Below are 14,193 nucleotides of genomic sequence, written 5' to 3' on the forward strand. Positions count from 1 at the left end.
GTCTGGGAACTGGTCGCAGGGGCGCCGTCTGGGAACTGGTCGCAGTTTGGGAACTGGTCGCAGGGATGCCGTCTGGGAACTGGTCGCAGGGATGCCGTCTGTGAACTGGTCGCAGGGGCACCGTCTGGGCGCTCGTCTTAGGGGCGTAGTTTGGGAACTGGTCGCAGGGACGCCGTCTGGGAACTGGTCGCAGGGATGCCGTCTGGAAACTGGTCGCAGGGATGCCGTCTGGAAACTGGTCGCAGGGGTGCCGTCTGAGAACTGGTCGCATTGGCGCCGTCTGGGCGCTCGTCTTAGGGGCGTAGTTTGGGAACTGGTCGCAGGGACGCCGTCTGGGAACTGGTCGTAGGGGCGCCGACAGTTTTTCACAAACTCCTAGAAGCTTCAGAAAACTTACTAAACACTGAGGAAATCAGTCCGTTACTGCTCAGTATAATCACTACTGATGAGTGAGGCCCCGGCCGGACCCACAGGGAGCTCATTAGTCTCCTGATAATGCCCATGACCCCATTAAGGCTACGTTCACATTTGCGTTGTGCACCGCAGCGTCGGCGCCGCAACGCACAACGCAAACAAAAACGCAGCAAAACACATGCACAACGCTGCGTTTTGCGCCGCATGCGTCCTTTTTTTGATTGATTTTGGACGCAGCAAAAATGCAACTTGCTGCGTCCTCTGCGCCCGGACGCGTGCGCCGCAGGGACGCATGCGGCGCAAAACGCAAGTGCGACGCATGTCCATGCGCCCCCATATGCTACGTTCACATTAGCGGCGGGCGCCGCAGCATGCGTCCCTATATTTTAGGCTACGTTCACATTTGCGTTGTGCGCCGCAGCGTCGGCGCCGCAGCGCACAACGCAAACAAAAACGCAGCAAAACGCATGCACAACGCTGCGTTTTGCGCCGCATGCGTCGTTTTTTTCATTGAATTTGGACGCAGCAAAAATGCAACTTGCTGCGTCCTCTGCGCCCCGACGCGGGCGCCGCAGCGACGCAAAACGCAAGTGCGCCGCATGTCCATGCGCCCCCATGTTAAATATAGGGGCGCATGACGCATGCGGCGCCGCTGCGGCGCCCGACGCTGCGGCGCTGGCCGCAAATGTGAACGTAGCCTAACATGGGGGCGCATGGACATGCGTCGCACTTGCGTTTTGCGCCGCTGCGGCGCCCGCGTCCGGGCGCAGAGGACGCAGCAAGTTGCATTTTTGCTGCGTTCAAAATCAAAAAGGACGCATGCGGCGCAAAACGCAGCGTTGTGCATGCGTTTTTCTGCGTTTTGGTTTGCGTTGTACGCTGCGGCGCACAACGCAAATGTGAACGTACCGTAGAGACTACGTCACACACACGGGCCCACTGTAGGAGTCGCTGCCGCAGCGTTGTAACCTACGGTGGTGTAGGTGTGACACGGAGTGACCCGCGCCTGTACGCAGGGTGCGGAGCTGCCGCAGACACCGCCCTCAGCACAGCAGCTGGCTGCTCAGCCTCACGGCTCCTCAGTCCCCTCAGTCCCACCAGTGACACCACGCCGCCCGCCCTGCCGCTCACGCCTCCCATCCACGCTACGTCACTCCCCGCCCTCCCTCAGGCGGAAGCGGAAGAGTGTGCGTCGTGTGTTGTTTCCTCCTGTCACTATCCGCTGCCTATCGGTGTAGAGCAATGGCGGCTCCTCTCCCCTCTTTACCTCCGCAATTCAAGTCCCTGCAGCATCACCTGAGGACGGCGCAGGAGCACGACAAGAGGGACCCGGTGGTGGCTTATTACTGTGAGTACCCGGCACTGATGGCGCCTCACACTGTACTGTGGCAGGACTGATCCAACAGCAGCAGGTCTGCTACAGGGATACAGGACTCCCCCAATCATTAGGTGTGAGAAGCCCCCACTGAACACATGATGGAGAATATCAATATAAACCATGAACTAGAAAAGTAAATAAAGAACAAGGACATTTATTAAGGATCCAAGCTCTATATTTGTGAATGGCGGCCAGTGGTGATCGCTCCTATAGCAGGCTGCAGTGTAGGGACAAGGGGAGAATGTATTTGTCCAAGTGCAACTCTGCCTCCCAGACAGCACATGAATGTTGTCAGAAAATGTCTGCAGCCGAGAGGGACGTGGTGATGGCTTATTACTGTGAGTAGCCCACGCCGTGACACCTGCAGGCAGGTGATGGCGCCTCACACTATCCACTATGGCAGGACCAGCTGTGCCCGGACGTCTGATCTTGCACAGTTCACCGTCCGTCTTTACCGGTTTTTGACATTCGATGCCCCGGATCGGTCAGCCGGACTGTCCTGCAGATCATCATGGGACCATCTGACCTTTTAATGTGTGTGGGGTCAGGTGTCCTGTTATCTGCTGTCCCAGTATAGAAATAACGGGCATGTGGGATTTAAAGTTGCCTCATTCTGTGGTCTTCATCTAAGATACCTCCAGAGGTTTCTGGCAGCAATTTATTCCAATCTCATTGTAGAGAACACCTACCCATTCAGCTGAGCCCCGGGGACAGGTGTATAGGGTGTCCCAAATAATGTCTGTTGGTCTTTAAAGCAGATCTGTCAGCTTAATGTGAAGGCAGCTTATTGTAGCTACAGGACCTATTCATAAAACCATGATATTAGAGGACCTGGTAAAAAAGGGATACGCTTAACTTTCAGTAATATTTATAGTTAAGACTTCCAATAATTCACTGCAGTTAGTGCACTAACATACTTCACATCTTGATAAAATGTATGTCACTCAGGAGATAACTAGTATGTTCATAAAACAAAACACAGATTCCCTAAGACTCCTAAACAACTAGGCTGTATATATGAAAGCAACAGCTCTCCCGATAAGGTCCCTCGTCTTTACGCGTTTCGTCGTCCCACTAGTTGACAATTCCTCAGGAGACTCCTATGAACCATGACCTCTTATCCTAGATGAGATTCATATGTCGTATAGTATTCGATACTATGATAATAATAATAATCTTTATTTTTATATAGCGCTAACATATTCCGCAGCGCTTTTACAGTTTGTACACATTATCATCGCTGTCCCCGATGGGGCTCACAATCTAAATTCCCTATCAGTATGTCTTTGGAATGTGGGAGGAAACCGGAGTACCCGGAGGAAACCCACGCAAACACGGAGAGAACATACAAACTCTTTGCAGATGTTGTCCAAGGTGGGATTAGAACCCAGGACTCCAGTGCTGCAAGGCTGCTGTGCTAACCACTGCGCCACCGTGCTGCCCTGACTTTTAGGATTACTACCACTTATAGGTAGAATTCAAGTTCTCTTCCTCCTCAAAAGATGCAATTTGCATACTTGGTACAAACGCTTTAGGACTGTCTGCTGTCTCACTGTCTGGACTCCTGTGTGAGAATTCCTTCCTCTGTGCTGGGGGGATCCGATTGTGTGGAGAAGGACCATGTGCAGCAGGTAAACACAGGAGAACTGTGCTGCTCTCTTACTTTATACTGTACTGTGCATGAAGCAACCTAAGAGGAGGAAGTTAGAAACAACAACAGCGGAGGTAAAACATGTCTGCTGAGAGCTCAGGTTACACTGTTAGGCCTCTTTCACACTTCCGTTTTTTACATGCAGTCAAAATCCGTCAAAATGTTGAAAAGACAGATCCTGTGCTGATTGTAAATAATGGATGCACTAGAGCCATTATTTTGACGGTTCCAGTGCATCCTAGAAGGCTATGTGCACACGTTGTGTATGCGTCTTCGCCGCACCTTTTCGCTGCGAAAACGCATACACAACCCATGATAAAAAAAATTAAAATAAATCATGATATTCTTACCTTCCGGCGTCTCACACAGCTCCTGCAGCCTTCCCGATGCTCCGTTCCCAGTGATGCATAGCGAGACAATGACCCGTGATGACGTAGCGGGTCATTTCGCTATGCATCATTTGGAACGGGAGCTGCTGGCAGCATCGCGAAGGCTGCGGGGGCTGTGCGGGCCGCCGAAAGGTAAGAATATCACGATTTTTAATTTTTTTTATTTTATCATTATGTCTTTTTGCTATTGATGCTGCATAGGCAGCATCAATAGTAAGAAGAGAGCGAGAGAGAATTTCCCTAATGGGAAATTCTTCCGCGCATGCTCAGTTTGAAAAGACGGCATCCGTCGTTGGATTGCTGCTTTTCACAGTCAGCGACGGATCCTGCATCCATAGGCTTCCATTATAGCCAACGACGGACAGCGCAGGATCCATCGCTGAGCGACTTTCTAACGCACAGAAAAAAGTCACTCTGTGCGTTGTCTCTGCCTGACAGACAGCAATTTTACGACGGATCCAGTGCACGACGGATGAAACGTGTGGCTATCCGTCACAATTCGTCATCATCGTCGCCATGGCAACCATTATGACATCATCGTCGATACACACAGATATATATATATATATATATATATATATATATATATATATATATATATATATATATATATATATATATATATTGTTATTGATGGCAGATTGCTATGAGTGCCACCCTGTTGTCTGGCTCATAGCAAACCTGTAATCCTGCTGCATAGAGGTGATCTGAGCATCACCTCTATGTAGCAGAGACGAACGCGCCATGGCAGCTTCTAGCCTCCTATTGAGGCTATTGAAGCATGTCAAAAGGTAAAAAAAGAAAAAAAAAGTGTTTAAAAATATATAAAACCCATAAAAGTTCAAATCACCCCCCCTTTCGTCCCTATCAAAATGAAGCAATAAAAAAAAAATCAAACCTACACATATTTGGTATTGTCGCGTTCAGAATTGCCCGATCTATCAATTAAAAAAAAAAAAAGAATTAACCTGATCACTAAACGGCGTAGTGATAAAAAAAAAATCAAAACACCAGAATTATGTTTTTTTTTTGGCGCCACAACATTGCCTTAAAATGCAATAACGGGCAATCAAAAGAACATATCTGCACAAGAGTTGCATCATTAAAAACGTCAGCTCAGCACGCAAAAAATAAAACCTCACCCAACTCAGATCACAAAAAATGGAGACGCTACAGGTCTCGGAAAATTGGTAAAACAGAAGAAAACGGAGTTCATGTCCAAAAAGTTATATAATATTTTATTAAATTACAAAAGTATCAATAATTACCAACAACATATAACAATACACATAGATAAAAATCAAGATAGTTAGAGATGGAAGGTAGCACAGACAAAAAACGGTGCAGCACTCAGGCTGTGGTCCAGTCCTGGTGCCAGCGTGTGGGTAAGAATCCGGGGTGGGGTTTTTTATGGCCTAAGTAGTAAGAAATGAGCCAGTGTACAGGGCTCATGAGATTCATATATACCGTTCCATATGCCCCCCGGTGTAATACCTGCGCTAGACTCTGCACTATGCAGGTGATTTTTCATGTATAGGGCATCAGCCTGAGTGCTGCACCGTTTTTTGTTTCTGTTTTACTATTTTGGCTTTAGGAGTGTCCTTATCCTATTAAAAATGTCTTCCTGGTAGACTCCCCCACTGTGGCTGTGAGCATGTGGAAGAACTTTATATTGTTTTCTTTCATTTTGGGTTTGTTTTAAGGTCTCGGAAAATTGTGCAATTTTTTTATTTGTCTTTTTTTTCTTTTTTAGCAATATTTGGATTTTTTTTTCATCACTTAAATAAAAGAGAACCTAGACTTGTTTGGTGTCTATGAACTCGTAATGACCTGTGGAATCATAATATATTTTTATCATTTTGTGAACCTAGCAAAAAAACAAGTGTTGGATGGCACTTTTTTTGCAATTTCACCACACTTGGAATTTTTTTCCCGTTTTTGAGTACACGACATAGTAATTCCAATGATGTCTTTCAAAAGTACAACTTGTCCTTTAAAAAATAAGCCCTTACACGGCTATATTGACGGAAAAATAAAGTTATGACTCTGGAAAGAAGGGGAGCGAAAAATCGAAAAAGTCTCTGGTCATGAAGGGGTTAAAAACCTTACGTGATACAGACTTTTTGAGCACATATTGTGTTCAGCATATCAAAATCTGTAGATACAATAACATTTTCTCAGGGGACAAGAACTTCCCTGAAATTTGTTGAGCAGTGTTTTGTAACCATTTAGAAGTAGCCAAATCCTTTTCTTTCAGATTAACACTTCAGAAGCAGCTGTGTCCTCCTTTATCTGAGCTGGCAGACACCTTTTATTAAATGGTTCTTAAGGCCTCTTTCACATTTCCGTTGGTACGGGCCCGTCACAATGCGTCGGGCCGACGGACGTTGTGAATTCTTTGCACGACGTGGGCAGCGGATGCAGTTTTTCGATGCATCCACTACCCATTCTGCAGTCCGGGGAGGAGGGGGCGGAGTTTCGGCCACGCATGCGCGGTCGAAAATAGCAGACGCGACGCACAAAAAACGTTACATTGAACTTTTTTTTGTGACGACGGTCCGCCAAAACACGACTTATCCGTCGCACGACGGACGCGACGTGTGGCATTCTGTCGCGATCCGTCGCTAATACAAGTCTATTGGCAAAAAACGCATCCTGCGAGCACATTTGCAGTATCCGTTTTTTGCCCAAACCGACGGATTGCAAAAAACGGAAGTGTGAAAGAGGCCTAAGTCACAAACTTCTGTTGAAGCGCAGATCAGGTAGTGAAGGTGTTGTTTTTTTTTTTCAGCTGATTTGCGTTTTTGTTTATTTGCTGCACATTGGGATGCATTGAGGAATTAGTTTAGTAAATTTGTGCTTCAGTGACTCTGCTCCAGTGAAACGGCCTAAATGATTTGTTCAATATGAATCTGGCACATTTGAGCGCAATTTACCATTCAGATGCTGTATCAAATCACCCCTCAACTTCCACTGTTAAAATCTCCTACAGAAGAGAATGTCAACAGATTTTATTTTACTCTATTTAGCAACATTAATTTTCAGAGCTCTTTACAAGTGTAAGCAGCAATGCTGCCCCCATTGGGACTCATAGTCTAAATTCCCTAAGCGTATGTCTTTGGAATGTGGAAGGAAAACTGAGAACCTAGAGGAAAGTCACGCGAACGCGGGGAGAGCATACAAACTTCTTGCGTATCTTGTCCTTGGTGGGATTTAGGCCTCCTTCACACGTCTTTGTGATTCCGGTACTGGAAAAAACAACAGTCCTGGTGAGGTCCGTGTCTACGTATGTGACATCGGTGTGTGTCGTCCATGTGCCATGTATGGAATGAAATGCAGCATAGAAATTAAAAAGTTTTATGTATTAACCCCTTCATGACCTTGGGATTTTTCGTTTTTCCGTTTTCGTTTTTCACTCCCCTCCTTCACAGAGCCATAACTTTTTTATTTTTCCGTCAATTTGGCCATGTGAGGGCTTATTTTTTGCGGGACGAGTTGTACTTTTGAACGACATCATTGGTTTTACCATGTCGTGTACTAGAAAACGGGAAAAAAATTCCAAGTGCAGTGAAATTGCAAAAAAAGTGCAATCCCACACTTGTTTTTTGCTTGCCTATTTTGCTAGGTTCACTAAATGCTAAAACTGACCTGCCATTATGATTCTCCTGATTCTCCAGGTCAGTACGAGTTCATAGACACCTAACATGACTAGGTTATTTTTCACCTAAGTGGTGAAAAAAAATTCCAAACTTTGCAAAAAAAAAAAAAAAAAATTGCGCCATTTTCCGATACTCGTAGCGTCTCCATTTTTCGTGATCTGGGGTCAGGTGAGGGCTTAATTTTTGCGTGCCGAGCTGGCGTTTTTAATTATAGCATTTTGGTGCAGATACGTTCTTTTGATCGCCCGTTATTGCATTTTAATGCAATGTCGCGGCGACCAAAAAAACGTATTTCTGGCGTTTCGATTTTTTTTCTCATTACGCCATTTAGCGATCAGGTTAATGCTTTTTTTTTATTGATAGATCGGGCGATTCTGAACGCGGCGATACCAAATATGTGTAGGTTTGATTTTTTTTTTTATTGATTTATTTTGATTGGGGCGAAAGGGGGGTGATTTAAACTTTTATGTTTTTTTTATTTTTTTCACATTTTTAAAAACTTTTTTTTTTCACTTTTGCCATGCTTCTATAGCCTCCATGGGAGGCTAGAAGCAGGCACAGCCCGATCGGCTCTGCTACATAACAGCGATCATCAGATTGCTGTTATGTAGGAGAATTGCAGGTGTGCTGTGAGCGCCGACCACAGGGTGGCGCTCACAGCCACCGGCAATCAGTAACCATAGAGGTCTCAAGGACCTCTATGGTTACCATTCAGAAGCATCGCCGACCCCCGATCATGTGACGGGGGTCGGCGATGACGTCATATCCGGCCGCACGGCCGGATGCGGTAGTTAAATGCCGCTGTCTGCGTTTGACAGCGGCATTTAACTAGTTAATAGGCGCGGGCAGATCGCGATTCTGCCCGCGCCTATTGCGGGCACATGTCAGCTGTTCAAAACAGCTGACATGTCCCGGCTTTGATGCGGGCTCACCGCGGAGCCCTGCATCAAAGCAGGGGAGCTGACCTCGGACGGTATAGTACGTCCGAGGTCAGTAAGGGGTTAAAGATGTTCAAAGATAGAGATAGATAATGATGAGGAACATGATAGATAAAAATGTCAGTGTGATTTATAATCAGTGCTTATTTTTCTGTACTTCTATTTATTGTTTAATAAATAAAAATGATTTGGGGTCCCCCTTACGTTTACTATCCAGCACAGTCTAAACTGGCAGCTGCGGCCAGATTTTAATGAGCTGGGATGGGGCCATGGATATTGGCCCCCTCCCAGATTAAGACCATCAGCCCTCAGCTGCTCTTCCCACTTGCCCTGGTGCGATGGCAAGTTGGGTAATAGTTGTAGGGTTGAAGTCAGTTGTTTTCATGTCCGCTGACATCAAGCCCAGGGGTTCATAACTGAGGCGTCTATTACTAACCCCATATTCAAACTTAATAAATACGCAAAGTAAAGTAATTTATTTGAAATAAATACTCCCCGACCTTCTTTTACTCATTTAGTAACATAAAAATCAAAGTAATCCTCACCGTTCCACCAATAATTCATTAATGCCCATGTTCCATGACGATCCAGATGGTTTGTTGAGCCGTGACATCAGTGATGCGACCGCTCACCGCATTAGCCTGAACACTTTGAGCGTGAGAATGCGGCTGCATGTGACCGGCTGTGATGTCGCTAAGGTTACTGCTGGTCACAGGCAGCGGTTATCACGCTCAGTGTCTTACGGCTGATGTGGTGAGCGGTTGAATCACTGATGGCACTGCTCACCACACCATCTGGATGCAGCTCAGTTGGAGATCTTCGTGGGATATGAGTGTAATGGTTTATTGACAAAAAGGTGAGTATAACTTTGCTTCTTTATTTTTTGGTGAATAAATTGGTAAAAGAGGGTCATGGAGTGTTTATTTACATTAAAGGACTTTACTCTGTCTTTTTATTAAATTGACTGTGAGGTTAGTAATGGGGGTGCCATATAGATGCCTCTCCAATACTAACCCCTGGGCTTGATATTTGTGGACATGAAACAACGGACATCAACCCCACAACTATTATCCCACTTACCACCGCAACAGGGCAAGTGGGAAGAGTGGAGGCTAAGTGCCAGAATTGGCGCATTTAATCTATGTGCCATTTCTGGGGTGGTTGAGGGCTATGTTCTTAATCTGAGTGCGGGCCAATATCCATGGCCCCGTCCCAGCCTATCAATATCAGGCTGCAGGTGTCTGTTTAGCCTTTGCTGATTAGTAAATATAGGGGGGACCCCACTTCATTTTTTTTCGAAGGATCCCGCCTATAATAACCATTAAAAGCTTAGCAAACAGCTGTGAGCTGTTATTAATTCGCTTGGAGCCTTGATGGCAATTGACCCCTTGCCAGAATATTAACATTAGCCTCCAGCTATTGGCTTTCCCTTAGCTGGTTAGGAAAATGAAGGTGGTCCCCCACACTGTTTTTCTTTTTTCACAATACACACACGCACGCACGCACGCACGCACACACGCACACACCTGACTCAAACTCGGGTCATCGTTGCCTGGCCTTTGTGATCGCAGGGAGACCAGGCGACAATAATGAGAGCTGGATTCAGCAGGCGGCTTCTTGGAACAGCGTTAACTGTACTGCTTTTCCCAGACATTGGAGCATGTTGCCTGAGCTTTTCATTCCGATATGTGTCACACTGATGTTATCCGTGTGTCATCAGTGTGCAGATGTACGGCATGCATTTCGTCCGTGGAGAATGACAAAAAAGGATATGTCTGTGGGTTTTTCACACGGATGCATAGTCCGTGTGACAAACTTCTCATGTGCGAACCACCATTGAATACAATGGGTATGTGTGTGTGTTCGTATTTGCAGTCCTTAACAAATGGACCACATATGAACATTTAAAACAAACGTATGAAGAAGGCCTTAATCCCAGAGCTGCAAGGCTACGGTGATAACCCCCTATTTTTGAGATTACTATAGTAAAATGAAAGTGAAACCTGCATTCTTGTAATATTTTAAAAAAAGATCATTTGATATGTATATGAGATTTATAATTTCATCTTCTGTCATGTTGATGTTTGTCTCAGAAGTGATAGGTCCTTTTGTAAATGTACAGCCGGCAAATACTGTGTGTTTTGATCTGCATTAATTCTTCTTTTCAGGCAGTGTTTTTATCACGTGTTTCCTATAGTAACAAAAAACAGAAGCCCTGACCTATACTTGCAAGCTGGATGCTTATAGGACCCAGTATATGCTAAGGAATGGGTTCTATATAGATATTTTTTAAGCGCTCCCTGTGGGCACGCACTCCATCGCCGTTCCTCATCAGTGGACTGGAGTCGGCGGGTTGATGAGCCCAGCTTCGCCAGCCCCTACTTCAGCTGGATGTGCATCTGAGGACGCATGCACATCCAGCTGAAGTGTATTGCAGCGCACGATGCACCCTGCTGTCCAATCAGAGACCAACAGCTGATGTCAGTGTACACGTGATTGGGTGCATGGCAGTGACGTCATGCACCCCTGACGCTTGGACTTCCGCTGCCAGCTTCAGAAGACGACCCGGCGGGTGAGAGGAAGAAGGTGAGTAGCAGTGGTGGTGTTTTTTTTTTTTTCCTCTCTGTATTGAACAGGAGTGCTGGCAGGATTGGGCATATACGAGGGTGGAGGCATATACATGGATTGGGCGGAGAATATACTAGGAAATGGGGGCATATACCAGGATGGGGGAAAATATACCAGGATAGGAAGCATATTCCTTTATAGCTGCAGTCTGGTACCCCTACTCTTTGCTGCCCCCTGCCTGCTGTCTGCTGCCGCTGCCTGCTATCTGTATGAGTTGTTTTTCTAAACTAAAACCTAAGTTATTCAGGTGAAATTGCTGTATCAGCACTTTGCGATAAATAAGTGGGCTTTGGGTTTCAGTTTGGGCACTTGGTCTGTAAAAGGTTCGCCATCACTGCCCTACCCTTTGTGCCATGATCTTATTCTGTAAAGGGCTGCAGTTAACCAGTACACTATTCTTTAAATGTATGACTATGTAGGGTGATTGGAACCCTCATCACATAAACAAGGTACTGTATTTTTCGGATTATAAGACGCAACCCAAATTTTGAGGAGAAAAATAGGAACATTTTTTTTTTTAAATAAAATGGTGCTTCTTATAATCCATGCGTCTTATTGCTTACCGGGGGTGGTGGCTGCAGTGAAGCGGGGTCTCGGGACCGCTGCTGGAGGAGGCAGGAAAGGGGTGATCCAGCTGCGTGGGATGAGGAGGTGTTCCGTTGTGCATTGCGCCACTGAGGGTGTTTCCGGTGTTGCAGCGGGTGTCTGGAGGTGCTGCGGGGGGCTCTGTCAACATTTTGTGAAAGGCCAGGGCCCCGCAGTTCCATGGTTTCCTATGCGGTGGACTTCGGGAAAATGGCTTCAGGGGGGCGGCACATGTGCAGATGGAGATCTCGGCACCAAGATCTTGGGAGATGAACAGGAAACCATGGAACTGCGAGGGGCTTTGGCCTTTCACAAAATGTCGGCAGAGTCCCCCCGCACACCGCTGGAAACCCCCAGCAGCGCCGGGTACCCCTGCAGTGCCGTACACCCCTCATCCCAGCCTGTGGCCTGTAGCAACGGTACCGGTAAGGTATAGCCGCGTTATAAGACGCACTCCCATTTTCCCCCAAATTTGGGGGGAAAAAAGTGCATCTTAAAATCAGAAAAATACGGTAACTGCACACAGTGTCATGTAAACGCCAGGGCAGCTGCAAAATCTTCCCAGGTGAAGCTCCTACAGGAAAATGCGGGGGTCATCTTCTTGAGGTGGCTTCACTGATTTAAATGCAAATTTCCTGCTTATCCCCTGCTAAAATCAAGCTGTGTATTCACCTTCCCAGTTGCCTATCTGAATAATATTTCAGACCTAAAAAAAGACATGTCGAAAGAAATGTCAGGTAAAGTGGCATGGTTGGAGCAGGGGAGGGTAACTAATGATTTTAGTTTACAGCTAAAAAAGCCTTTGGGAGATGTGTAAAATGAAAATCCCCTGTAAGCTCCGCTTGGGTGCCCTGTTCAGTACTTTTCCACAGGCGTGTTTGCAGGGGCGTAGCTAGAGCTTTTGCCGCCCGGGGCTGTTCCCGAGTTTGGCGCCCCCCCCCCCCTGGCTAGTGTATAGGTAATCCAGTGATCACCGGTGACATTATACATAGGACCTCTGTATATAGTATACAGTGTCAGTGTATAGGTAACACACTGACTCACCAGTGACGTCTCTAGGTGAAGTCCTTCATCTTTCATCTCGCACAGACCGCCATCACTTCATCCAGCCAGGACTCGTCTCTGCAGGAAATAACAGTTATCTCGAGTTCTACTTGCAGGACACATTACTTAATTTTCCCAACTTCTACATTACACCACAAGAAGAAGGCAACATAGTATCACTCTACACAGTAATAGGACCGCCCCTCCATTTAAAACAGTGTACTCAAAAAATAAAATAAATACATCACTGCAGTAATAATATCCCTTAATTAGCCCCTATAGTAATAATATTCGCCATCCTAGCCCCCGTGTTTCTCATTCCTGGCATCAGCCATATGTTCTCCCATCCTGCACTAATGAGTATCCATCCTGCCCCATATGATCTCCCCATCCTGCCCCATCTGTCTCCATCGTATCCATCCTGCCCCATCTGTCTCCAATCCTGCCTCCAGTGTCTCCAATCATGCCCGTATCACCATTCTGCCCCGTCTCCAATCATGCCCCCATTTCTGCAATCATGCCCCCTGTGTCTCAATCCTGCCCCATCTGTTTCCAATCCTGCCCCATCTGTTTCCAATCCTGCCCCATCTGTTTCCAATCCTGCCCCATCTGTTTCCAATCCTGCCCCATCTGTTTCCAATCCTGCCCCATCTGTTTCCAATCCTGCCCCATCTGTTTCCAATCCTGCCCCATCTGTTTCCAATCCTGCCCCATCTGTTTCCAATCCTGCCCCATCTGTTTCCAATCCTGCCCCATCTGTTTCCAATCCTGCCCCATCTGTTTCCAATCCTGCCCCATCTGTTTCCAATCCTGCCCCATCTGTTTCCAATCCTGCCCCATCTGTTTCCAATCCTGCCCCATCTGTCTCCAGTCATGCCGCCATGTCTGTCATCCTGCCCCCTGTCTCCAATCATGCCCCGTTTCTCCATTCTGCTCTTGTGTCCAGCAATCTGCCCCTGTGTCCAGCAATCTGCCCCTGTGTCCAGCAATCTGCCCCTGTGTCCAGCAATCTGCCCCTGTGTCCAGCAATCTGCCCCTGTGTCCAGCAATCTGCCCCTGTGTCCAGCAATCTGCCCCTGTGTCCAGCAATCTGCCCCTGTGTCCAGCAATCTGCCCCTGTGTCCAGCAATCTGCCCCTGTGTCCAGCAATCTGCCCCTGTGTCCAGCAATCTGCCCCTGTGTCCAGCAATCTGCCCCTGTGTCCAGCAATCTGCCCCTGTGTCCAGCAATCTGCCCCTGTGTCCAGCTTTCTGCCCCCCCCTGTGTCCAGCTTTCTGCCCCCCCCTGTGTCCAGCTTTCTGCCCCCCCCTGTGTCCAGCTTTCTTCCCCCCCCCCCCCCCCCCGTGTCCAGCTCTATGCCCCCCCCCCCCCTGTGTCCAGCTCTCTGCCCCCCCCCTCTGTGTCCAGCTTTCTGCCCTGGGCCCCCCGGATCGCCGCTCTCAATAAAAAAAAAAACAAAAAAAAACCAAGTTCTGCTTACCTGCCGCGCTCCTGCTCTCTCCACGCA

The 14,193-nt window shown here is 47.1% G+C and overlaps 1 protein-coding gene across 2 annotated transcripts in view; it reads left to right on the forward strand.

Annotated features, from left to right (window-relative positions):
- Positions 1–1,344: 1,344 nt before the first annotated feature.
- The window catches only part of VTA1 (vesicle trafficking 1), a 321,449-nt gene continuing 308,600 nt past the window's right edge, over positions 1,345–14,193 (forward strand). Inside the window, exon 1 of one of the 2 annotated variants that reach the window (XM_077283110.1) lies at positions 1,345–1,762. In XM_077283110.1, the coding sequence (XP_077139225.1) occupies positions 1,657–1,762 (106 nt within the window). In that variant the 5' untranslated portion in view covers positions 1,345–1,656. Of the gene's footprint in view, positions 1,763–2,075; positions 2,131–14,193 lie in introns of those variants that run through there. The other variant, XM_077283109.1, reaches the window with a different exon arrangement.

Source organism: Ranitomeya variabilis, chromosome 2, assembly GCF_051348905.1.
Source record: "Ranitomeya variabilis isolate aRanVar5 chromosome 2, aRanVar5.hap1, whole genome shotgun sequence".
Lineage (NCBI taxonomy): Eukaryota > Metazoa > Chordata > Amphibia > Anura > Dendrobatidae > Ranitomeya > Ranitomeya variabilis.